The sequence below is a fragment of the Schistocerca piceifrons genome, chromosome 2, assembly GCF_021461385.2.
Source record: "Schistocerca piceifrons isolate TAMUIC-IGC-003096 chromosome 2, iqSchPice1.1, whole genome shotgun sequence".
In the NCBI taxonomy this organism is placed as follows: domain Eukaryota; kingdom Metazoa; phylum Arthropoda; class Insecta; order Orthoptera; family Acrididae; genus Schistocerca; species Schistocerca piceifrons.
In genome coordinates, this window is record NC_060139.1 from 76,370,436 (window position 1) to 76,397,366 (window position 26,931).

A 26,931-nucleotide genomic window follows, 5' to 3' on the forward strand; every position below is an offset into this window, starting at 1 on the left:
ATCCTCCTTTCAAGACACTGTCCATTCTGTTCAACTGCTCTTCCAGGTCCTTTGCTGTCTCTGACAGAACTACAATGTCATCGGCGAACCTCAAAGTTTTTATTTCTTCTCCATGGATTTTGACACCTACTCCGAATTTTTCTTTTGTTTCCTTCATTACTTGCTCATTATACAGATTGAATAACATCGGGGAGAGGCTACACCCCTGTCTCACTCCTTTCCCAACCACTGCTTCCCTTTCATGCCCCTCGACTCTTATAACTGCCATCTGGTTTCTGTACAAATTGTAAATAGCCTTTCGCTCCCTGTGTTTTACCCCTACCACCTTCAGAATTTGAAAGAGAGTATTCCAGTCAACATTGTCAAAAGCTTTCTCTATGTCTACAAATGCTAGAAACGAAGGTTTGCCTTTCCTTAATCTAGCTTCTAAGATAAGCCGTAGGGTCAGTATTGCCTCACGTGTTCCAACATTTCTACTAAATCCAAACTGATCTTCCCCGAGGTCGGCTTCTACCAGTCTGTAAAGAATTCGCCTTAGTATTTTGCAGCTGTGACTTATTAAACTGATAGGTCGGTAATTTTCACATCTGTCAACACGTTCTTTCTTTGGGATTGGAATTATTATATACTTCTAGAAGTCTGAGGGTATTTCACCTGTCTCATACATTCTGCTCATCAGATGGTAGAGATTTGTCAGGACTGGCTCTCCCAAGGCTGTCAGCAGTTCTAATGGAATGTTGTCTACTCCCGGGGTCTTGTTTCGACTCAGGTCTTTCAGTGCTCCGTCAAACTCTTTACGCAGTATCATATCTCCCATTTCATCTACATCTACATCCTCTTCCATTTCCATAATATTGTCCTCAAGTACATCGCCGTTGTATAGACCCTCTATATGCGGTGTAAGAAGGCATAATGTTGCATGGACTCGTTGACTTCCAAGTCTTTGTACACTTCACATTCACTGTTCAACGTCATTGTGGCGCTGTACACCTTGCCCACGTACACCTTTTCAGAAGTACATTCTGCTCTGACATGAGCTTTATGGATGACATCAGTCGGCCACGTCGGACAGCGCAAGTAGAAGAGCTATCGGAACGACGGAATATTCCGCGGAATGTCCTTAAGTTTTGCGCGCTAGAATATTGTGTGGTGTGTGTAGTGACCCTTTTTTCTATCCCGGCTTCCGTATCTTGCATGAAAGTAGGAATGTTAATTTATCTATACATTGACTGGTATTGAGGGGTTTTGTTTTATCCCGGCTAGTTCTTAAATTAACCCCAGTGAATCACTACACGTATTGTCCTCCCAGTTCTGAAGGAAAAAAAAACCATAAGTAAATTAATACTGGTGTTTTCAATAGATTCTCGTTCACTTGTTTCAGTTACTAGTCTGCAGTTTATTCTTAGTGAAAATCACGTAACCTAATTATTTATGAACCTAAATCGAAGTAAATTTCAAGACGAATAGTCAGTTTCAAATTAACACGTTATTTTATTTAACAATAATTATTAATAAATCAATTCTTTCATACTATCGCATTCAAAGGGGTTCTTTGAATAAGTATCTAATCAGGAATCCCGTAAATATCATAGATACTAAACAATGTTCTGTCACTTTCGATAAAAATATTGTTCCCGTTTAATATCCATAAACAACTGTCACGAACTATGATTACTAGTCGCGTGAAGAAAGCTTTTCCACTATCACAACACAAAGTCCGAATATGTCCAAAAATCGTTAATTCCCTAAAATATTTAAATCTTCACACGAAGTGACGTTAAAGTCAGAGAGATTATTGATCACCTCCCCGTTCCTCTAATATGACAAGAGTTCTAATTCTGATCTGAAATTAATGCTTCCCTAAAAACAATCTCGTCGCGATTTATTCTTGCGCCCTGGTTTAATAAAGCTCCTATTGTTGCTTCCTAAAGCTGTACGTCCTAATTGACTTCGAACAGACCAGAGGATAGAGACTGGAGTATCATAGTTGCATTGTATGTCTATTTATACTTTAGTAAACGCTATCTTTGGTGTTCAAGACCTACGTTCTGTGACTGTAATATTGATTTTCTCATAGATAAGAATAACTAATAATTTAACCATTTCTATCGTTTTTCCCCCCTCCCATGCTTCCAAAATTTGTGATTAAAATTCTTTTCTTTTTCAATTACACTCCTGGAAATGGAAAAAAGAACACATTGACACCGGTGTGTCAGACCCACCATACTTGCTCCGGACACTGCGAGAGGGCTGTACAGGCAATGATCACACGCACGGCACAGCGGACACACCAGGAACCGCGGTGTTGGCCGTCGAATGGCGCTAGCTGCGCAGCATTTGTGCACCGCCGCCGTCAGTGTCAGCCAGTTTGCCGTGGCATACGGAGCTCCATCGCAGTCTTTAACACTGGTAGCATGCCGCGACAGCGTGGACGTGAACCGTATGTGCAGTTGACGGACTTTGAGCGAGGGCGTATAGTGGGCATGCGGGAGGCCGGGTGGACGTACCGCCGAATTGCTCAACACGTGGGGCGTGAGGTCTCCACAGTACATCGATGTTGTCGCCAGTGGTCGGCGGAAGGTGCACGTGCCCGTCGACCTGGGACCGGACCGCAGCGACGCACGGATGCACGCCAAGACCGTAGGATCCTACGCAGTGCCGTAGGGGACCGCACCACCACTTCCCAGCAAATTAGGGACACTGTTGCTCCTGGGGTATCGGCGAGGACCATTCGCAACCGTCTCCATGAAGCTGGGCTACGGTCCCGCACACCGTTAGGCCGTCTTCCGCTCACGTCCCAACATCGTGCAGCCCGCCTCCAGTGGTGTCGCGACAGGCGTGAATGGAGGGACGAACGGAGACGTGTCGTCTTCAGCGATGAGAGTCGCTTCTGCCTTGGTGCCAATGATGGTCGTATGCGTGTTTGGCGCCGTGCAGGTGAGCGCCACAATCAGGACTGCATACGACCGAGGCACACAGGGCCAACACCTGGCATCATGGTGTGGGGAGCGATCTCCTACACTGGCCGTACACCACTGGTGATCGTCGAGGGGACACTGAATAGTGCACGGTACATCCAAACCGTCATCGAACCCATCGTTCTACCATTCCTAGACCGGCAAGGGAACTTGCTGTTCCAACAGGACAATGCACGTCCGCATGTATCCCGTGCCACCCAACGTGCTGTAGAAGGTGTAAGTCAACTACCCTGGCCAGCAAGGTCTCGGGATCTGTCCCCCATTGAGCATGTTTGGGACTGGATGAAGCGTCGTCTCACGCGGTCTGCACGTCCAGCACGAACGCTGGTCCAACTGAGGCGCCAGGTGGAAATGTCATGGCAAGCCGTTCCACAGGACTACATCCAGCATCTCTACGATCGTCTCCATGGGGGAATAGCAGCCTGCATTGCTGCGAAAGGTGGATATACACTGTACTAGTGCCGACATTGTGCATGCTCTGTTGCCTGTGTCTATGTGCCTGTGGTTCTGTCAGTGTGATCATGTGATGTATCTGACCCTAGGAATGTGTCAATAAAGTTTCCCCTTCCTGGGACAATGAAGTCACGGTGTTCTTATTTCAATTTCCAGGAGTGTATTTTTCTACTATAGATTTCCCACTATTTGTCTCTTATTTCTATTTCGTAATGTACTGCTTATGGAGGGGCTTTGGACATTTTCTGAATTTATATTTCGAGGGCATAGGAGCTAATTTGGGAGCTATTTTGGTTTATTAACACGGAGAGGCGTTGTAGGTGTTACATGTGCAAGTCGTTCACGCAACATGTTGTTAGTCCCAGGCGTAAAATGACTCCGACCTGGTCAAATGTTCACACTCCAGCGCTTTGCAATGCCAGGCGGCTGTAATCTCATACATGGCGGGGCATATTCGTGTACCCAGTTTGCTGTCTTAATGAAATAACTATAACTAAAAATAAAATAAAATTTACAGCATTGTGAGGAAAATGAATGTTGTAGAGCTAAAACAAGAAAAGCATAAAAATGTCAGCTAAGAACACATTAACTTTCAGTCTTCTGATATGATGCAGATTATGGTGTGATGCACGAAAACATCACGTGATGCATTCTTTTGCAGCTGTGATTGTTGGCTACCCTACCTCCGTCGGATTTGGGCCGCCACCACCCATCATCTTCAAAGCGGATCACCCCTTCCTGTTCCTCATACTGGACCAGCAGACGAAAACTGTGCTGTTCGCGGGACGTTACTCGGAGCCTCCGTCTACATCCTGATATGAACGCGTTGCCTAGCGTAAAGCGAGCAGCACGCGGGAGATATGCACCGTGCCACACCCACTTGAAGAAAACTGCTTTACAAAACTCTCGCTCTTTACTGTATGAATCTTTTTTGAAAGACAGGTCTATCCTCAAAATAAATATAAATTACGAGTACTTCTGTGTAATTTTTTTGCATTAAAGTTACTTTAATTCAAAATCATGGTACACTTTCTGTCCTTGTAACACTAGTCCCACTTATGGTGGAGTCGACAGTCACATGATCTGACATTTAACGTAGCTTTGCGGCCATATGATATTCGTGCCAACACAGCCATCCGATAAACTACTCTAGGAGCGTGAAATTACAATTAAATTCAGAGCTGTAGCTGCCTAAAGGCGTTGATAAATATCAACGGGGACAGTTGGAAAGTGTGCCTCCAGTGAACTAGAGCCCGGGATCTCTTGCCTACGCCCGCATCTCGTGGTCGTGCGGTAGCGTTCTCGCTTCCCACGCCCGGGTTCCCGGGTTCGATTCCCGGCGGGGTCAGGGATTTTCTTTGCCTCGTGATGGCTGGGTGTTGTGTGATTTCCTTAGGTTAGTTAGGTTTAAGTAGTTCTAAGTTCTAGGGGACTGATGACCATAGATGTTAAGTCCCATAGTGCTCAGAGCCATTTTTGATCTCTTGCCTACATGGCAGTCGCGCTATCCGTCTGAGCCAGCGAGGACAGGGAGAACAGTGCGATTGCAGGGACTTACCTCTGCCATGCTCCCCATAAGACCCATATTCCCAACTTACTGTCCACACACTACATTTGTAGTGCCCCTGCCCTCTACAGTCATTACTCGCGGCAGTCAAATCTACCGATTCCCGTAAGAGTTCGGGCAATGTGGGTGCACCCGCACTGAAGAAGATCATTCGCCAGTAAGCCTTATCCATGTGAAGATGTTATCTGTTTTTTCGATCATGAAGGTACCTTCTTCATGTAGATAAGGCTTACCGGCCAATGATCTTCTTCAGTGCGGGTGAACCCACGATGCCCGAACTCTTACGGGAAGCGGTAGATTGACTGCCGCGAGTAATGAGTATAGTGGTCAAGGGCACTACAAATGTAGTGTGTGGACAGTTTAAGTTGGGAATATGGGTCTTACGGGGAGCATGGCAGAGATTAGTCCCTGCAGGCGCGCTCTGCTCTGTGTCCTCGGTGGCTCAACGGGCGCCGGCACGGTAGCTCAGCGTGTTCGGTCAGAGGGTAACTGCCTTCTGTAAATAAAAAAAAAAAAAAAAAAAAAAAAAAAAAAAAAAAAAAAAAAAAAAAAAAAAAAAAACTGAGTCAACGGCTCAACACTGAACTTTAACGGGTGTCATGGGACATCCGCACCGCCGAAAAAAAAGGAAAAAACGGATAGAGTGTCTGCCATCTTACAAGGGAACCTCCCCATCGCACCCCCCTCAGATTTAGTTATAAGTTGGCACAGTGGATAGGCCTTGGAAAACTGAACACAGATCAATCGAGAAAACAGGATGAAGTTGTGTGGAGCTATGAAAAAACTAAGCAAAATATACTAACTGAATAGTCCATGTGCAAGACGGGCAACATCTAGGAGAGCACGAATTTAGGAGCGCCGTGGTCCCGTGGTTAGCGTGAGCAACTGCCGAACGAGAGGTTCTTGGTTCAAATCTTCCCTAGAGTGAAAAATTTACTTCCATTATTTTTGCAAAGTTATGATCTGTCCGTTCGTTCATTCACGTCTCTGTTCAGTGTAATAAGTTTAGTGTCTGTATTTTTCGACTGCACCGCAAAACCGTGCGATTAGTAGCCGAAAGGACGTGCCCGTCCAATGGAAACCGAAAACATTTGATTGCAAGGTCATAGGTCAACCGATTCCTCCACAGGAAAACACGTCTGATATATTCTATACGACACTGGTGACAGCATGTGCGTCACATGAGAGGAATATGTTGTCAACCCACCTAACTTGTACACTTGGTGAATGGGTAAAAAGATTCTTCTACCTTGCCCAATTTAGGTTTTCTTGTGAATGTGATAATCACTACCAAAAAAGTGTGAAAGCATAAGAGTTTGTCACATAAACTGCAACAAATGAATGCAACAGTTTCACAGTCGCACAGTTTTGTCTGTGCTCTGTCAAAAACAATGTTTTTAACGTTTTCAAATTTTTCCGTGTGTAGACCGTCAAATTCTGCATATGTCCAAGCAAAATTGAACATGTCCTGGAATTTTGGAGAGCGAAGTTGATTATATGTGAGTGCCTGAACTTTGATAATTGTCTGGAAATAAAAAATTAAAATTTTCTCCCGAGCGAAGACTTTAACCGAGGACCTATCGCTCCGCAGCTGCATTCGCTAACCACGGGACCACGGCACTCATGGGGTTTGCATTACCTGGTTGTTGCCTATCTCATACATGGACTACTCAGTTTGTATATTTTGCTTATTTTTTCATAGTTGCACACAACTTCTTCCTGTTTTCTCGATTGATCTGTGTTCAGTTTTTCAAGGCCTATCCACTGTACCAACTTATAACTAATTCTGAGGGGGGTGCGATGGGGAGGTTCCCTTGTTAGCAGCAGATCCCATGTTCAAATGGTTCAAATGGCTCTGAGCACTATGGGACTTAACATCTGTGGTCATCAGCCCCCTAAAACTTAGAACTAATTAAACCTAACTAACCTAAGGACATCACACACGTCCCTGCCCGAGGCAGGATTCGAACCTGCGACCGTAGCGGTCACGCGGTTCCGGACTGAAGCGCCTAGAACCGCACGGCCACAACGGCCGGCCGATCCCATGTTCGCGTCCCGGTCGGGGCACACATTTTCAACTGTCCCTGTTAATATTTATCGACGCCTGTAAGCAGTTTCAGGTCTGGATTTCATTGTAACTTCATTCTTCGGGAGCTGCAAGATTCATATAAATCTAGGAGCACGTCGTGCGTCGATCTGTCTATGAAGCGGATAAAATGTTTTCTGTGTAGAGTTGTGCTGTACCAAAACTACAGTTTGGTAAGTTACGTACAATATATAAATGACGTAGTAAATGATGGGATTAGCGGTAGTATCGGTAGCGTTGGCAGGGAAAGAAACACAAATGAATCTGCGACAGACAAACCGGGAGCCGGCGACCTCTTCTTATTTTATGTTTGCTTTTTGTTTTGCGCGTAATTAGAAAAGCATGACGTTCAGTGTTAGTCCGTTGTATATTTTATATCTCTGCAAAATATAAACTGGCACAATTCTGAAATACAGAAAAGTCTTGATAGCACGATTCTTTATTAAGCGTTACGCGTTTCAAAATCTCATCATCAGACTGAAGCTGTGGGGGTGTACAAGAAAATCAACGATAGCAGATATGTACATAAGTATGAATCTAAGTATTCCAGTATACAGAAATTTCAGTTAGTATCACACTTGCATTAGAATAAAACTCAGAACAAAGCTCACGAAAATGAGCACGTAGAGTGAATACAATACAAATCTCATCTTAGGTATGCATATATGACAGTGTCGAAATCTATTCGAATAGAACCAGTGCCAAACTGAATGTGACGATTAAGCTGTCAAAGACGTAAACGAAAGCCAGTGGGTGGCGGTAGCATTAACTATAGAAAGCATTTCAAAGAGGTATTTAACAAACTTCTATGAATTGCAATTAAGTATATGGTGGTGGTGATTTTGGTGGTAAGTTCCTATGGGACCAAACTGCTGAAGTCGTCGGTCCCTACACTGCTTAATCTAACTTACGCTAAGGACACCACACACATTCATGCCCGATGGAATACTCGAACCTCCGACGGGGGGCTAAGTACATGTGAGCAACTTGACAAAAATACATTTATGTTACTTTTATGGAAGAGAAGCTCATATACTAACAGCATGAAATGTGCGTCGTTAGGTAACACTGAACAATGTTACAGAGACAGTCTCCAGCTAATAATCAGAACAGAAGACAATAGCAACCAATGACTTGTGTGGAACAATATAAACATAAAACCGATACAGGTAATACATAACTTATAAGATGGGAGGGAAAAAGTTTACAGCCATCACCAAATATAATTTTTCAGAAGTTTCCCCAAATGCAGCCATACTATAAGAGACGAACATGTAATAAATAATATAACAGAATCACTTAGATGAAGCCCAGATTAGTGGCAACAACTTGAAATGAAAAGAACTATCATACAGTAAAAGGGGGACTTTTTTAATTTTTTAGGTTAGTGTTAGATATTATAACAGTCCAGCTGTTAACAGTTTACAACCATCACAAAAAAATGTTACATGAGTATGGCCAACTGTAATCATTACACTAGTCGAACAAACAATAGATGACATACAATATAACCATTTAGGTAACTCTAGAGGAGTGGCAACTATTTGAAAAAATGTATGACAATTTTTTCTTTTATTTTATATTAAAAACGTAAAGGTATAATATCAGAAATGTATATGAGATCAGATTGAAGCAGATGCGTGAGGACATCCAAAAATGTCCTAGCATACTGTGGTTGAGGATGCAAAGCTATGATCATTGGTTGACAAAAAACTGATACCTAGCCAATCGTAATGTGAAATAGTGGTCATATTATTTAGGAATTAATCGACTTCGTTTGGACTTAAGAAAATATGGAATGCATTTCGAATGTGTAAAGGTATTAATTAAAAAAAAAGATCGTTGAACAGCTATCGTAACCCAAACGTTCTACGTTTTTCTTCCTTTAATTAATTTTCGATTCCCCCCTTCCCCCCCCCCCCTCCCAGATGAGGGGGGCGGGGCGGACAGCAGCTTAATACATTGCTCTACAGCCGAGATAAGAGTTAAGAAACAATGGTAAGGTAACAAACAATATAAAAATGGTGATAAAACGGTGACTTTGTTAAAAACACTAAAATGGCGGAAAGTTGCGTCATTTAAAATATGAAAACACGGCGTTGACGATACAGATGAAGACACACAGTAAACAGACAGGCGCAATCAAAAAACATGGCGACAGTCTGGCGTCTGTTCGCGCGAGATAGAAAACACAATGAGCGATAGTATGGTGGCTGTTTGCAACACTGACAGGGGACACACAACACTGAACATTCACTGGAAACAGCACTATAGGCGACACGGCAGCAGATGGGGGCAGGGGGAGGGCCCTGACCGATGAGGGGGGAAAAAGCGGGGAGGAGTGGAAAAGAAAAAAGCGGAGGGCCGATGGGGGAAGAGGACATAGAAAAAGGGGGGAGAGCAAAGGAGTGGGGAAGGCAGTGGAGGGGAAAGCAAAAGGACTTGGGGAGAGAAGGGAATCAAAGAGAGGATAGGCAGGGAAAAACAGGATGGAAGACAGGGAGAGGGAGCCCAGGAAATGGACAGAGGGAGGGAGGGGGAGGTGAGGAGCAGAGTTGATAGGAGGGATAGATGGAGGGAGAGAGAGCATCATCCGGCGGGGGGGAGTTGGTGGAAGCCACCTCAGGAAATGAGATGAAGGGTGTAAAGGTGGAGGGTAGGGGGGACACAATGGTGAAGGCTCAAATGGTTCAAATGGCTGTGAGCACTATGCGACTTAACTTCTGAGGTCATCAGTCGCCTAGGACTTAGAACTAATTAAACCTAACTATCCTAAGGACATCACACACATCCATGCCTGAGGCAGGATTCGAACCTGCGACCATAGCGGCTCCAGACTGTAGTGCCTAGAACCGCACGGCCACTCCGGCTGGCCAATGGTGAAGGCGTGGTGGGTGGGAGAGGAGAGGAGCAACCATGGGATGAGGGGGATCTAGGCGGCGGGAGGTGTAGAGGATGCAGATATGCTCTAGGAAAAGGAGCAGATGGGGGGAAGGAATCAGGTCGTAAAGGATCCACGTGGGGGATGGGAGGCATATACAGAAGGCGAGGTGGAGTGCACTTGAGGATTTCGAGGGTGGTTTTCCACAGGTCAGGGTAGAAGTTGGTGGCAAGGATTACGTTGTAGAGGGTGGCAAGGACTGTTAGGAAAGAGGGAGGGAAGTGTTTTAGATAGCGGTAGGTAATGCAGTCGTGGCTGGGAGCAGTGTTTAGTGCGGAGTGTGAGGCTGATGTCCTTGTAGTGATGGAAGTGTTAAGTTCAGATGGTGGTGTGTGGCCCAAATATTGGGAGCTAGAAGCAAGGGGAGGAACAGAGGTATCTGTACATTCGATGACATCGAGGAAGAGGGAATAATCAAATTTGGGATCATCTGGAATGGAAAAGACATCAGATAGGTGGAGGCAAAGTGGTTGGCCTTACTGAGGTGGTCAGGAAAGGGATGGTCATCAAGGAGGAGAGGGTTCTGTGGGGTAGGGCAGTTCCCAGAAAGGCGGTGGAAAGCAGACGAATACTTGGAAGAGTTTATTGGGAGTGTGGCATTGAATTGTGTCCATGTCTGTCACCAGGCACAGCGTTTCTTTGCAGTAAGCATGTTGCAGATGTGTCGTTGTAATTGCTGACTGCAGGTGAGTGTGTCCTGGTCATGAGTGTGGTAAAAAGATCGGTAGAGGCGACAGGATTCACGAAGGAGAAGGATGGCCCGTGGGGGCAGAGCTGGGCAGTGAGAGTGGATGGCTTTGGTAGGGTGGCTACGGCATCAGACAAGGTCTAGTGGAGGAAGGCAGCAGTGTGGTAGATGTCATCAGGAGACTGGAGAGTAAGGTCGTGGCATTCGACCTGGGTGTGTATGGAGTCCCAGTAGGCACCCCAGTTGTCACGGGAGTAATCACGGACAAGTTTAGGAGGAACTTCAGGGGTGAAGTGGGGCAGGGACGGCGACCATCAGAGAAGAGAGTGAGGAGGACTGGAGCATGGCCACTACCAATGAGGTCAAGGACATCTGTGGTGGCACGCCCAAGGATGTTGGGAGTGGCTAGGATCACATCAGGAGTGGTGTTCGATTCGGGTCAGGTGTGTTGGGGGAGGGGAACCAGGTCTCCCTGGAGGGTGGTGATAAACTGATGCCACTGGTGGAGATCGCCAGGAGCACGTGTGTGGATATTGAGGTCAGTGGCAATCACATAGGTGGAGAAGGTGCGGTCAATGTGGGCCAGGAAATCTTTTGAGACGAGGGTACAAGGGCGGACATAAATGGTGGTACATGTTACGGTAAGAGTGGGGAAGAAGAGGCTGAGGGTGAGATGCTCAGCAGGATTGTTGAGGAGAGGTTGGGGCCGAACAGGGAGGTGCTTGGGGTGGCCGATAGCAACCCCGCCATGCACCAGAGGGAAGGGGTTTTCGGTGCAGGTGAAGAGTGTAGGGAGCTGTGGAGACAGAGATAGGGGGTTGAAGGAAGGTTTCATTTAGAATGAAGGTATCCACGTGGTGCTGATGGAGGGTGTGAAGGAAGACGAGTTTGTGGGTGGGCACTGAGTGGATATTATGGTACAGAATACTGTAATGGTGTCGTGCAATGGGAGGGGAGATTTAGACGAGAGTGGTGATGGGGGTGAAGGTGAAGGGGGCCTGGTTGTGGGAGTAGGTGGCATAGGTGGTAAGATGGAAGATGGAATGGGCAGAGTGGGCGATTTGGGAAAGAGTGTCGGAGCATTGGAAGGGGTGGATGTGATGACAATGGTGATGAAGTGGATGATGTCCTCAGCAGTAAGGAGAGGGTGGAGCGAGTTGTTGGAGTGGATGGGGTCATCGACGGAATTGACAGGGACTGTGAGCTCAGGGGTGACAGAAGGAGGTTTCACCTTACATTTCGAGGAGTAGGTAGGATGGGATTCATCTTATGTACGGTTAACTACAATGTAATATACAGGTAATATAACTATATTCGATACGGGAAGTTAAATTTACTTTTCCCATAATGTGGAACACATGGGGAGGGAGCATGAGCGTGTTGTGACAAAACTGTAAAGTAAGTCAAATGAAAAGCATGAAGATGCGAAGTATCGATGCACTACGCATCGTCTGTAACTAAAGGAGCTTCTCAGCGAGGCAGGTACAACGTGGTAGCTGCCTGGGAGAACAGTGGCTCCATCTGTTTGAGTCGACTGAATCTATACAGGAAGGTTCCCAAGACAGCTGCGTCAGATGGTCCATGAAAATGGTGGCACCATCTAACAGGGTGGAAGATAGCAACGTATACTCAGATATAATGGTTGCCCATAAGTAAGAACGATACTAATTGAAATTTCTGTATACTGGAACACTTAGATGCATACTTACGTACGTATTTGCGGTCTTTAATTTTCTTGTACCCTTCGTTCCACAGATACAGTCCGTTGATGAGATTTTCAAACGCATTCTCAATAAAGAACTGAGCGATCAGTACCTTTCTATATTTGAAAGTTCAGCCAAATCTGAATGGTCGCCTACCGTTACCATGGATGCGTGTCTCCGTCAAGTAATTGAAATTATGAATTGCATCGACGCGCAAGCCGCCGAAGTGGGGCCAAATCGAAAGACTTGCACCCGGAGAACTGTCTACGCGACGGGAGGCCCTAGTCACACGACATTTACATTTTATTTGATCATTATCTTCTGCGCTTTTATGTAACCAGCAATTAGTTTTGATGCACGAAAATAAAAAGTTGTATGTAATTATTGTTGTAATTTGTAATCATTGGAACGTTCTTCATTACTATCAGAGAAAAGAGTTTTCTGTTATTACTGATAAGCATGAAAGTTGTTTATGAATAGCAGAAACATGTTTTATATAAGATCGACGCAGAACTGAAGTGATTTTTGATGGGTTTTTGTTTTGCGTTTTTGGTATTCTACCCTTTTCTGACGAAACTGCATTTTACATCTCTACATTTTTTCTGCAGCATTCTTTCCTTTTAGGTACGTTAAAAATCAACAATTTTTGAATAAAATCCGAAATGAACTTTGACATTTTCAGTTTTGTTATAAATGCTGTTTATTTTTAAGTAACTGATAGGATAACTATGTAGAGCAAACACATTAGCTTACAGAGCCCTTTCTACATTCTCCTTGACTTTCTAGGTGGTTCACCTCTTCTAGTTTCTAGGGGATCCTAGTAAAACACTGTTTGCATGTACCAACACAGCAATCACAATGAGGTACCGCCCACTAGGGATGCAACACACGTAACGTACAAGTTGTGCAGCTACGATCTTAAGTGAAGAAGGCTGGTAGCAAACCTACCGTAGTCTACACATTAGAATAGATTAGATTAGATTAGTACTTGTTCCATAGATCATGAATACGACACTTCGTAATGATGTGGAACGCGTCAGGTTAATAAAAGGTGTCTATACAAGATATTACATTGCACAAAATATTATATGACAATATTTTAATTTTTTTGTGGGGTCAGGAAATTACCGACTTGATGGAGTTGCCATTAAGAAATTCTTTAATTTCCTTTTAAATGCTATATGGCTATCTGTCAGACTTTTGATGCTATTAGGTAAGTGACCAAAGACTTTTGTGGCAGCATAATTTGCCCCATTCTGAGCCAAAGTTAGGTTTAACCTTGAGTAGTGAAGATCATCCTTTCTCCTAGTGTTGTAGCCCTGTACACTGCTATTACTTTTGAATTCGTTCAGATTGTTAATAACAAATTTCACAAGTGAATATATATATTGTGAGGCTACAGTGAAGATTTCTAGCTCTTTAAATAAGTGTCTGCAGGATGATCTTGGATGAGCTCCTGCCATTATTCTGATCACACGCTTTTGTGCAATGAACACTCTTTTACTCAATGATGAGTTACCCCAGTATATGATGCCATACAAAAGCTTACTCAGATGTATATCGTCAAAATTTGCAATGACACTTATAGCGTAAGTAGCTGAACTCAAACGTTTCAGCAGATCCCCAGTGTGTTTTTCCAGTTCAACCCCTCATCAGTGCATACGTCTAGAAATTTTGAATATTCTACCTTAGCTACCAATTACTGATCAAAGTCTATATTTATTAATGGTGTCATTCCATTTACTGTGTGGAACTGTATATACTGTGTTTTGTCAAAGTTTAATCAGAGCCCATTTGCAGAGAACCACTTATTGATTTTCTGAAAAACATCGTTTACAATTTCACCAGTTAATTCTTGTCTGTTGGGTGTGACAGCTATACTTGTATCATCGGCAAAAAGTACCAGCTTTGCAGCTTCGTGAATATAGAATGGCAAGTCATTAATATGTATTAAGAACAACAGAGGACCCAAGACCGAACCTTGCAGCACCCCATTCTTGATTGTTCCCCAGTTTGAGAAATCACCAGTTATTTGCATATTATGTGAAGTGCTTACTTCAGCTTTCTGCACTCTTCCAGTTAGGTATGATTTAAACCATTTGAGCACTGTCTCATTCATACCACAAAAAATGTTCAAATATGTGTGAAATCGTATGGGACTTAACTGCTAAGGTCATCAGTCCCTAAGCTGACACACTACTTAACCTAAATTATCCTAAGGACACACCCATGCCCGAGGGAGGACTCAAACCTCTGCCGGAACCAGCTGAACTGTCCATGACTGCAGCGCCGTAGACATCTCGGCTAATCCCGCGCGGCTTCATACCACAGAACTTGAGCTTATCTAGAAGTATTCCATGATTTACACAATCAAAAGCCTTTGATAGATCACAAAAAATCCCAACGGGTGACTTCTGGTTACTCAGAGCATTTAATATTTCATTAGTGAAAGTATATATAGCATTTTCCATTTAAAAACCCTTCTGGAAACCAAACTGACATTTTGTTAAAACTTTATTTTACAAAGGTGTGAAGCTACTCTACAATACATTACTTTTTCAGGAATTTTGGATAAGGCAGTCAGAAGAGAGATTGGGCGGTAGTTGTTGACACCAAGCCAGCCGGTGTGGCTGTGCGGTTCTGGGCGCTTCAGTCTGAAACCGCGTGACCGCTATGGTCGTAGGTTCCAATCCTGCCTCGGGAATGGATGTGTGTGATGTCCTTAGGTTAGTTAGGTTTAATTAGTTCTAAGTTCTAGGCGACTGATGACCTCAGAAGTTAAGTCGCATAATGCTCAGAGCCATTTGAACCATTTTTTGTTGTTGACATCAGACGTATCCCCTTTTTTATGCAGTTGTTTAACAATGACATACTTCAGTGTATCTGGGAAAATACCCTGCTCCAGAGAGCTATTACATATGTGGCTAAAAATCACACTTATTTCTTGGGAACAAGCTTTTATTATCCTGCTGGAAATGCCATCAATTCCATGTGAGCTTTTATTCTTGAGAGAGTTTATTATCTTCCTAATTTCAGAAGGAGAGGTGTGTGGAGTTTTAATTGTATCAAATGGTGTGGGTAAGGCCTCTTCCATTAACTGCCTTGCTTCTTCTAATGAACATTTAGATCCTATTTTCTCTACAACATTTAAAAAATGATTATTCGAAATGTTTTCGACTTCCGGCTTGTTGTTTATCAAGTTTCCATTCGCTTTGATGGTCATGCCGTCATCCTGTACTCTTGGTTGCCATGTCTCCCTTGTAACAATATTCCAAATTGTTTTGATTTTGTTATCAGAGGTATTAATCTCAGACATGATGCACATGCTTCTGGACTATATATATATATATATATATATATATATATATATATATATATATATATATATATATATATATATATATATACACTCAGATTTTATGTTTCTGAACCGTATTCTGCCAATAAATTGTTTTCTAACCACTAATAATTATTTCTTGCGATGGATGTGGAAATATTTATGCGACATGTTCCTAATAGAACATAGCAAGGCTCATCTAGAACGTTCCGAAAATGAAGGTAGCTCACGCCACACCCTGCTAGATCACGTTCGTTGACAGTAGTTCCAATGACGGATATTGCCTACTTCTACAGACAACTAGCGATATTTGTGGCCACACAGTACCCTCGAACACTTCTTCATCAAACGAAAAGAACATAATACAATACGCTAATTTAAATTAGCGTCTGACAATTGTTAACCATTATTTGAAATTTTGCCGAGTCTGTTTTGTTGTGCAACTGTATTGTGTTGCCAGTTGAGGTTTATGAAGGGGTTTGTACCTAGTGAGGTGGGAACAGATTCAAATGGTTCAAATGGCTCTGAGCACTATAGGACTTAACATCTGTGGTCATCAGGCCCCTAGAACTTAGAACTACTTAAACCTAACTAACCTAAGGACATCACACACATCCATGCCCGAGGCAGGATTCGAACCTGCGACCGTAGCAGTCGCGCGGTTCCGGACTGAGCGCCTAGAACCGCTACACCACCGCGGCCGGCAAGGTGGGAACAGAGAGGGTGACATTTTAGTACCCTATAAGTCAACATTTTCGAGATGGAACTCTGACCATGGGTACCATTCTTAATGGGACCACGTACACATGTAGTAATTTGTCGATCGGCAGATTCGCTTTATTTTATTATAGCTTATTACTAATGCCCAGAGTTTGTTGACATGTAAACGGTCTTTCCTTATCAGATATGCATTGTTTACAGTTACTAAAATCTCGAATATTCCGGCTATAGATATCTATCTTTAATTTTGTATTTTTCGTCGTATGGATACAGTATCGTAGATTATTTTTCAAGGAAGATATCATTTTTTACGTTTGTGATTAATGTCCCTTTATGACACAACTGATTCTTTTAATATGTAAAGAACGAACAATGGGCGTGCCTTCAGGAAAAACGCTTAAATGTTGCTCAAGAATGCATTTGTAAAAGTTAACAATCAACTGCTGGCTCATCTGATTATTCCCATTGTTGCCTCACATGCTGTTGTTAATTTCTACCACGTGTGGGTGTAGAAATAAAAATATAGATACTTCGTAGGCAATAGCTGTAAGACGAATATACAACAATTTTGCACATCTTCAACGAACGAGATTTCGTAAAGAAAAACACACAATTTTTAAATTTATCATCATTTTTTAATTTTAGTTCGATTCTCCTTTAAAGTTTTTCATTGCTCTAGTTCATTCTGTATTTCTGTTTACATATGTTACATATCATTTTTACGTCATTTTATCGATATTTTCCGGTTATTTTAGTGGTAATTTTACAGGTATTTTAAATCATACACTACTGAGCCCTAAAGCTAGAGATATCTTTTATATTCGTAAACTGAATGAATTCTCATTAGGGGCATCTGCCCCCTCTGTCCCCTCCCCCCCCCCCCCCCTGCCCCTACTGCGGGCGCCCCTGATTGCAGGAATGCAGCCAGTGTACGTAATTGCTGGCAGAGGTGGTCAGGGGAATGTGTGGTCGCAAGAAGAGCGGGCTTCGGACTGCCACGTGGCACTAAGAAGAAGGAAGACACCGTGTTCGGCGTGTGGCTGTGGCACATCCTACTGTATATGTAGCTGCGTTTTGAGCACCAGTTGGCACTACAGTGACACAACGAACTGTTAAAAAGTCGCTTACTTCAAGTACAACACCGCGCCAGACGACCTGTAGGGTACGTTCCACCGACCCCAAACCACCGCCATTTGCGACTTTACGGGTGCCAAGGGACAGCTCAATGGAGGCCAGAGTGAAGATCTTTGGTTTTTTCTGGTTAGAGCTGATTCTGCTTTGTTGTCAGGATTGGCCGTGTGTTGGATAGAAGGAGGCCAGTCCAGGGCCTGCAACCAACCTTTTTGCGTGCTGTACACGCTGGACCTACACCTGGAGTTATGGTGCGGCGGCACGGTTCTTTCCGTCCCTTTACGACGGACCTGCACCTACCTGTGAACATTGTCTCAGCATATCATCAGTAAGGAAGCCGAGTGAAAACTACTGTACTTCGACGTGAACCAGGCTGCAATTTAAATCGCTAATCTACGTTTCGGGAGAAAGTTTTCGCACAAATGAAAGTTTGGAAATTTTGTCCTCAATTAAGATATTCCGAAACTTAGGTGAACAAGTATCACTGCCAAGCCCGTGCTAGTCTTAACACAGTCACTCACAATCCCTTTCACTCACGTTAGCCAGTTAATGGTGTTGCATTTCCCGAAAACGTAATAGCTACAAAAATACTGATTGTTTTTGATTGAGAATCCTCGCCAAATATTAAGTCTGTCAGTACCAAATGCAATCACAGTTTTTTAGCCACCGACCTGCTCAATACGCCACGCGGAATATGTGTCTTTCCTCGTCACAAGATTCACTCAAAAATTCCGAGATTTCTACACGCCCATCGGAATAATTATGCTGTCACTTTTCAACACTTTTGATGTATAAAACACTGCTAAATCCGGAACTTATCATTTCCATCTCTTTCATGGCTAGGCTTCGACTCTTCTCTAGAATACTGTACGTCTTCTCTCCCAGCAGAGAAAGGCGCGCGAAGAATGCTGCTTTACTATTGGTCAGTTTACTCAACAGCCAATAGCAAAACAACAATCTCCCGCGTCAATCCGCGCTTTTCATCAATAACCAATGGCAAAATAGTAAACCTAACGACTGCACATTTTACCGACGTAATTATTTAATATGTTGAAGTTTTGCTTATGCATAAAGTTATTTACTATTGTTATTTATACCTGAATTAACTTTCCCTTTACCGTAAACTTACTTTACAAAACTATTCTACAAAAATCCCCTTTGTTCATATCCACACTAAATTCTACTACATAACTCGTTAAACAATTATCTTCATATTAACCTTAAACCACAGGCACGCATCATCCATACTGCTAAAACACATTTATAACATTTTACATACACAAAAAGACATAATAACACTTTATGAAAATACTAGAACAGTTTATGAAAAACATTCTATAACTTTAGTGCACTCTAGTAGGCACAATCGAAACTAAAATCACAGTCACCCTATCCTATACTGTCCTCTATCGGCTGATACATAAACTACGTGCGCGTCCGGTCTCGCGTCACCATCTGTCACTATCCAGCTTTGAGACCCATCTCCCACTTAACCGCCTCCAAGGCAGGATCGTTATGCGACGCTACGGCTCAATGGCCTCAGCTGCTATTTCGAATGACAGCAGGAGCACTCCTGTGGTTACCCCACGTAGCTTGACTGCAAAATTGTACGTCAGTGTGGTGATCCGACATCTTGTGTTGCCATACATGTACCGCATTCCAGGGGGTGTTTTCCAACAGGATAACGCTCGTCCACATACTGTTGTTGTAACCTAGCATGCTGTACAGATCGTCGTCATGTTGCCTTGGCCTGTTGTATCACCAGATACGTCTCCAACCGAGCGTGTAAGCGAGATCATTGGACGACAACTTCAGCGTTATCCACAACCAGCATCAATCATTCCTGTATTGACCAATCGAGTCCAACAGACATGGATCTCTATCCCACAAACTGACATCCGGCACCTCTACCACACAATGCATGCTTGTTTGCATGTTTACTGTCAAAATTTTGGCAGATACACCTGTTATTAATGTACCAGCATTTTTCACATTTGCGGTGGCTTATCTCGCGCTTACGTCAAGCTGTGATCCTGAAACGATAATCACTTTTGACATGTAACTTAGATAAACATTACCTGTTTCTTGGCGTTACGATTTTCTTCTCCGTCAGTGTATAAAATATTGTTTCAAGGCACCAGCACATTAAAGATATATACAAAAAGTTCAATATGTCTCTAACACTTTGCTATAATAAAATATCGGTAAATAGCACGTCGATAGTGAAAAATACTGTCACGAATTTTAATGCTGTAGTGTAGTATATCCTTTTCTAGACCAGTGTCAGTGCGTATCTCCACTGATTATACAGAAATCAGTATTTAGTTTTACAGCTGTGTTTACGTATTGACAGGAAAATGTCGGAAATTCAAACTTTCATGACATTCATGTCTTCTCACATTTTTCATTCAATTGAAGTCTGAAGCAGAAGATCTGTGCAGGAGTCTAATGTCTGTTACAAACTTGGTTTTATTGTTCAAATATGTTCTCAAACATAACGCAGGCCAACGAAAATGTATTTTGTTCAGTAGTGTTTGTTACGTCATGGTTGTTTGGGGACTGGGTCCATATCAGGCCTTAGTATTTTTTTTCATGTCAGTTTTTTGTGTCATGTGCAGTTGTCTCACAATACTACTACAAAACAAGAATAAAAGATATAAGTGAAGCAGCTTAGTTTTTCAACGTGAACATGTCATTGAAGCATAATCATGAAAAAGCTCTTTATTACATTGGAACTGCGTGTCCACGGCCTTTTATATCTTTCCTCCCCGTTGAAGCACCTAATACATTTTTTTCTCCAATGAAGTGCGTGCTACACGTCTTGTAGAGCTGACGAAAAGTGGTCTCCCATCAATGGATATTCAGGCGACGAAAAAATCAAGGCAAATGCTCAACAAGTGACTATTGAAGTACATCAAACAGCCTAAAGTTCTGAATTTTCCAAAATTTTGCCTACAGAAGAAATGCAGGGTGCCCATGAAGTTCCATTTCATCTCAAAAAATGACTTGGAAACTATTACCGTGATTTGTTACAAAATGTTCAGTAGCTCTTAGAGTTTGTTTTCGCTTTGTACATTGTTGCAAATGGGATGGCACCACCGGCGAAAACAAACGTAATTGGGTGGTTCAAAATCTTTAGAGTGTCAGAGACCTTCATCGAAGTGGACGTTCCCCAGAGTCTCAAACACCTGTTGACCGTGTTCAAGTGTTCCCGGGTTCGATTCCCGGCGGGGTCAGGGATTTTCTCTGCCTCGTGATGACTTAGGTTAGTTAGGTTTAAGTAGTTCTAAGTTCTAGGGGACTGATGACCATAGATGTTAAGTCCCATAGTGCTCAGAGCCATTTGAACCATTTGAACCGTGTTCAAGTTGCATTTCAGCGCAGCCCACAGAAGTCAGTTCCTTGTCATCAAGCGAAATGCAGGAAGGAAGGTTAGCTGTCCCTGAAGTGCTACAAAAGTGGTTAGGCCTTTTTGTCTACGAAGTACAAATGCACTGCAGCCAACCGATTTCCTCTGCAGTATGAAATCGCACTTGTTGCATGCTCCAGGAATCTCGTGTACGCACCACCTGTCAATACCATTGTTAACCCTTCGTGTATGAATCAATGAAGCATTCAGAACTATTGATGCTACAATACAGACCCATACATGGGCAGAATTCGAATATCGCCTTGATGTTCTATGGGTGACACGTTGGTCACACTGGCATAACGGAAAAGAAACTTCGAGGGTTGCTAATTTTGTACAACAATCCACGATGCTCTGTATCTAATCTTTTCTGAGTCATGATTTTTGGAAATGTTTTGTTGTCACCCTGCATAACGCACAGCCTTTTGTTGCCTAAGGACTCAGTAAAAACCTTCTTGAATGAAACCCAAACCGAAACTTCCTGTCAGATTAATCTGTGTGACGGACCAGAACTCGAACAGCAGACATTCGTCTTTCGCAGGCAAGTGCTCCACTAACTGAGCTAACCAGTTACGACTCAGAAACGGCCACGACAGCCCTAATTCCACCAGGACTACATCTTCCACTTTCCAAACTAGTCTGTGGCTAAGTCCCGTTCTAGCTGTATCATTTCTTCCAGGAGTGCTGGTCCCAAAAGAAATGTGGAAGAACTGTGAAATTTTCAGGGTAGAAAATGATGTACTGGTGGAACCCTGTCAGGGCACGTCGTGAGTGATGATAGGATATCTTACTCGGTACTGCACTTGTCCACGAATGCAAATGTCTCACGTTCAAGTCCTGCACCGGCACATAGTTCGCCAGGAAGTTTCATAGCTTCCTACACTCTGCTGCAAAGACAAATTTAATCTGGCTATCAAAACTCCTCTCTCAATTACGGGGATTTTTAGTTCAAAGTTGGAATCGAACATAATTTTTCCGAGTACCAAATCCAACGAACGTGACTTCTTTCGATTTCGCTTCTGTATATGAGAAATCTTATCGCAGAGAACAAAATATTGTATATATTTGGCTAAGGCTTTCACGAAGTTTTCCATTTGGGTCAACGAAATGTGTAGATTTGGTGCGAAATCCTTTCGGATTCATGAAGTACTTACACTAAATGTTCTTTAGTCTTCAAAACTATTCTTGTAGGCCTGTTTCTTCTGGACGAATGGTGATCCAAATTATTACACCATTTAGTGCGGTTTATGTGAACGGGATTGGTACTAAAAAGTCGGAAGTGCAATGCACAATAAAACTCATCATGATATTGTCCATGTGCATTGCACTGGGCATCACTACAAATGTCCAGGGTGGTGTTGTGGTCTCTCTCCCAAGACTTGTTTGATGCAGCTCTGCACTCTAGCCTAGCTTCAGTAAACCTTTTCATCTCTAACTGCAACAACCTTAATCCAACTGAATCTGCTGACTGTATTTGTCTCTGTATCTCCAACTACAATTTTCACCACCCACACTTCGCTCGATTACCAAACTAACTATTTATTGGTGCTTCATGTTGTGGCCTTCTTTTAGTCAACTTGTGTCCTAAATTCGTTTTTCCCCATTTGTATTCAGTACCCGCTCATTAGTTACTCGACTACACATCGAATCTTCGGAATCCTTTTTTGCTGTCTCATTTCGGAAGTTTCTATTCTCTTCTTGCCTGAACTGTTTATCGTTCACGTTTCACTTCCGTAAAAGGTTACACTCCATATAAATACTTTGAGAAAAGACTTCATAACATTTAAATGTATCTTAGATCTTAACAAATTCACCTTTTTCATAATACTTCTATTGCGATGGTTAGTCTGCATTTTGCATTGTCCTCAATTAGACCACCATTATTTCTTTGCTGGCCAAATAGCGAAACTCATCGACTACTTTATTTCATATTCATCAGCCTCGTCTGACTCATGTTTTGCTTTTGTTCATATTCATGTTACAAACCGTCTTAAAGGCACTATCCATTTCGTTCGATTGCTCATCTATTTCCTTTTGCCACCGGCAAACCTCGAAGTTTATATTTCTTCTCCCTGAAACTCCCGCTCCTCAAGTTTTTCCTTGGGTTCCTTTACTGTTTGCTCAATATACACTTTGATTAACATTGGGCATAGGCTACAACTTTGTTTCACTCCCTTCATCACAATCACCTCTTCCATGTTCTTCGACTCCTATAACACAGTTTCGTTTCTGTAATAGTTATGAATAATCTTCCACTCCCGCTATTTTATCACAGGTACCTTCAAGGAGTGTATTCCAGTAAGTGTCAAAAGCTTTCTCTAAATCCACAAATGTTGTAAACGGTTTGTCTTTCTTTTACCTAACATCTAATACAAGACTTAGAGTCAGTATTGGCTTACAGGTTCTACATTCTTCCGGAAGCGAGACTGATCTTCCCTGAGGTCGGCTTCTATACGTTTTTCCATTCTTCTGTAATTAATTCGTTTCCTAACTTTGCAAACATGATATATCAAACTAATTATTCGGTGATATTCATTATTCGGTAATATTCACGCCCATCAGAAATTCCCTTCTTTGGAACTGAATTTATTACACTCTTCTTGAGTTCTAAGGGTATTCGTCTGTCTCATATTTTGCATGGCTGACTCTTCCTGGGCTCTCACTAATTCCAAGGGAATGCCGTCTGCTCCAGCGCTATTAGTTCGAGTTGCGTCTTTTAACTCCCATCTTATCTTCCGTTACTTTCTCTTCTCCTTCTATTTTGCTGTCCTCAAGTTTATTTCCGTTACACAGCCCTCCCACATTTCAGCTTTTATGTCCCCTAGTTACGCATGCTTCTACAGCCTTGCATTTGTCCTGCAGGCATTCCTGCTTATCTATTTTAAATGTCCTTATTCTCTTTCGTCTGCTTCATTTGCTACATTTTTATATTCGCTCCTTTAGTCAGTATCTCGGATAAAGTAATGAAAAGCTTTTGATGGCTTAGGAGCATGAAATTCTGAACCATCATCCACTAGCTAAATTGCAGACTTACGGTTAGGTACCTAATTATTTTTGTAGCGTGTGAGTTGTAGGCAGTGACATGTACACTACTAATCATTAGAATGGTTCCTCCATTGTAATTGGTATAGAAAATCCAAAGGCTTATTTTTTTTTAAATTTTATGAGACCCTGGTAACCAATTTTAGGTCCGAAGTATGAGACGTACATTTTACTAACTATGTCTCTAAAGTTCCTTTGATGCTTTTTGCCCACAAACTTACCATAAATGTAACAGAAACTGTCAGGACAGTTTTTAGAACCGAACGCTCTAAAAACAGAAAAGTGTGGCTGCGTTGCAACAGAATGAACTGCCGTAAATAATGAAAAGGAGTCAAAGAAGTTGTCATAGTAGTTACGACTTGTACTGCAACATCTGCCACGAAAACTTCAAATCATATTATAAATTTAAACTCTAGGTAATATGAGATGTACACTGCTTGACAAAAAGACATTGAGGCACCCTCAACGGGATGAGGAAACGACATAAAACGTCACTCGTAGAGAGTGTACTGTAAGTGATGTGATTTCTGTTAGCGGAAGAAGTAGTAAAATTTACCAAGAACTTGGCAGTATTATCCCACTTGTTAGGATGGTGATGCATCTCTTGTGGTCTGGATGCATGCACAGATTCCTTTGGCAAGGTGTTGTATCCCCTTCAGAGTAAGCTGGCTTACAACTGTGGTAACTTGTGCTTCACGTTGTAGACAGTGGCACTGGGATATAGTTGACACCCGAGCTGGTCCCACACAAATTATATCTGGGAGAGATCTGTGGATCTTTCTGGTCACGGTACTGCTTCAACATCACGCAGCCACTTCACAGACACACGTGCCTTGTGTGGAGGAGCATTATCCTGTTGAAAAATGTCACCACGTTACTGTGACGTGAGAGATGACAGACTAGCTGGCAGGATGTCAGTGACGTTCCGTTGTGCTGTCAGAGTTCCTGAAGCCCCCCACGCAATGACGTCAGTACTAACACGGCTGAGCCTCTCCAACACGTTGGAAGAATGGGACCTCTCCCCAACGTCGCCGCCATCCTCGCCGATGACGGTCATCCGACGCAGTGCAAAAACAGAAGTTCAACGCTGAGCACAATACGACGTCATTCATTAGGAGTATATGATCTTTGCTCACGCCACCACTCCGACCTCAGCCATTGTGATGTTAACGGCAGCATATGCATGGGACTGTAATTCCATATTCCTGCTGCATCTCTCTGACCACCGGCCGTTGTGGCCGCTACAGTCGCAGGTTCGAATCCTGCCTCGGTCATGGATGTGTGTGACGTCCTTAGGTTACTTAGGTTTAAGTAGTTGTAAGTTCTGTGGGACTGATGACCTCATATGTTAAGTCCCATAGTGCCATTTTTGAGCATGTCTCTGACCAATGGTGCTGCTTGTATTAGAAAGTAGGAGGGAGTCCAGTACTTGTTCTCGGATGGCAGGCGCGGATGTGCTCGGTGCACAATACGGCAGCCTCCCTTGTGCTGATCAGGTGTGGTTGATTGAAACCTCTGGCGATAGGTATGCCTCCGTGTGCAGCTAAACACCGGGCGACTGTAACGTCCGAATGGCCCACAAATCTGGGTATTGCAAGAACGCTCCAGCACACCAACGGAGACCCACAACTAGGCTCCTTTTAAACTCCATCAGGTGCTGTTAACGCTGTCTCGCATACGTATGCGGCATCCCAGTGTCCTACATGGTTGTCACTCAACATCTGATGCTGCTCTCTCCCTTACATGCCCCACCAGGCCTGGTAAGAATGGTTCAAATGGCTATAAGCACTATGCGACTTAACATCTGAGGTCATAAGTCCCATAGATTTAAAACTACTTAAACCTAACGAACCTAAGGACATCACACACATCCGTGCCCGAGGCAGGATTCGATTCTGCGACCCTAGCAGCAGCGCGATTCCGGACTGAAGGGCCTGGAACCGCTAGGTCAAGGCGGCTGGCGCCTGGTAAGAAATTCAACACGAACAATAATAACGCACTCTAGTGGCCGTTGTACTTCTCCAGAGGACCGAGAATTTGTAGTTTTGAAATACTGAGTGTTAATACAAAAAGGGTCATACGATGTTTGTCTTACCACACTAAATACCACAAGAACAGGTCACTTTCACTAAAAATGTGTTTTTGTCTCCTAGTGGAAATGGAATTTTTTAAGACCTCGTTATTTTTCAGCAGTAGTGGACGTCGCTGTTGATTCCCTTTTTGAACCTGAGCCGCCAAGCCCCACCGTCTTCAGAGCGGATCACCCATTTGTGTTCCTCATACTGGACCAGCAGACGAAAATTGTGCTCTTCGCGGGACGTTACTCGGACCCTCCCGCTGAATACTGAAGTGAACGACTTACCTGAGGTTCAGACTGCTGACTATTTTCTCATTTGATGTAAATTTTGCATTATTTACGTTGTGAGGTCATAATTTACCACGTATATTTTCTTCGGAAGAACAACACGTCTTAAAAGTAATCGGAAACTGAATATCAAACCACTACACTGAGCTATATTTACTCCACCAAATGCAACTGCCAAAAAAACCTGAATTCTTGTGAATTATGTGCATATACAGGGTGTGAGAAACCTTTTGGGTGAAATTTAAGTAGGTGACAGTGGATCCACAACTGATTATATTGAGATTACGGAGCCAGTGGCTGGAAATGCGTATTTACTGTGTTACGGACATAACAGCGCATACCGTAGTTGATAGTAACTGTTCACAGTGATGATAGTGTATTGTCGAGAGTGAGGACAATCCCCACGCCTCCCACATCGGTGGCCACCAACAACGATTCTCTGTCAACGTATGGGCGATCGTTGTCCAAAATCGCCTAAGAGGACCTTCTCTGATGCATTCCATGTTTGAGT

The 26,931-nt window shown here is 43.1% G+C and overlaps 1 protein-coding gene across 4 annotated transcripts in view; it reads left to right on the top strand.

Moving 5' to 3' along the window:
- Window positions 1–26,931, top strand: part of LOC124776206 (leukocyte elastase inhibitor-like) — a 208,841-nt gene that overhangs the window by 112,132 nt on the left and 69,778 nt on the right. The window contains exon 8 of one of the 4 annotated variants that reach the window (XM_047251052.1): window positions 26,249–26,418. The exons of 2 other annotated variants lie outside the window; for them this stretch is intronic. In XM_047251052.1, coding sequence (XP_047107008.1) covers window positions 26,249–26,403 — 155 coding nt within the window. In that variant the 3' untranslated portion in view covers window positions 26,404–26,418. Of the gene's footprint in view, window positions 1–4,092; window positions 4,407–26,248; window positions 26,419–26,931 lie in introns of those variants that run through there. One more of the 4 variants, XM_047251049.1, reaches the window with a different exon arrangement.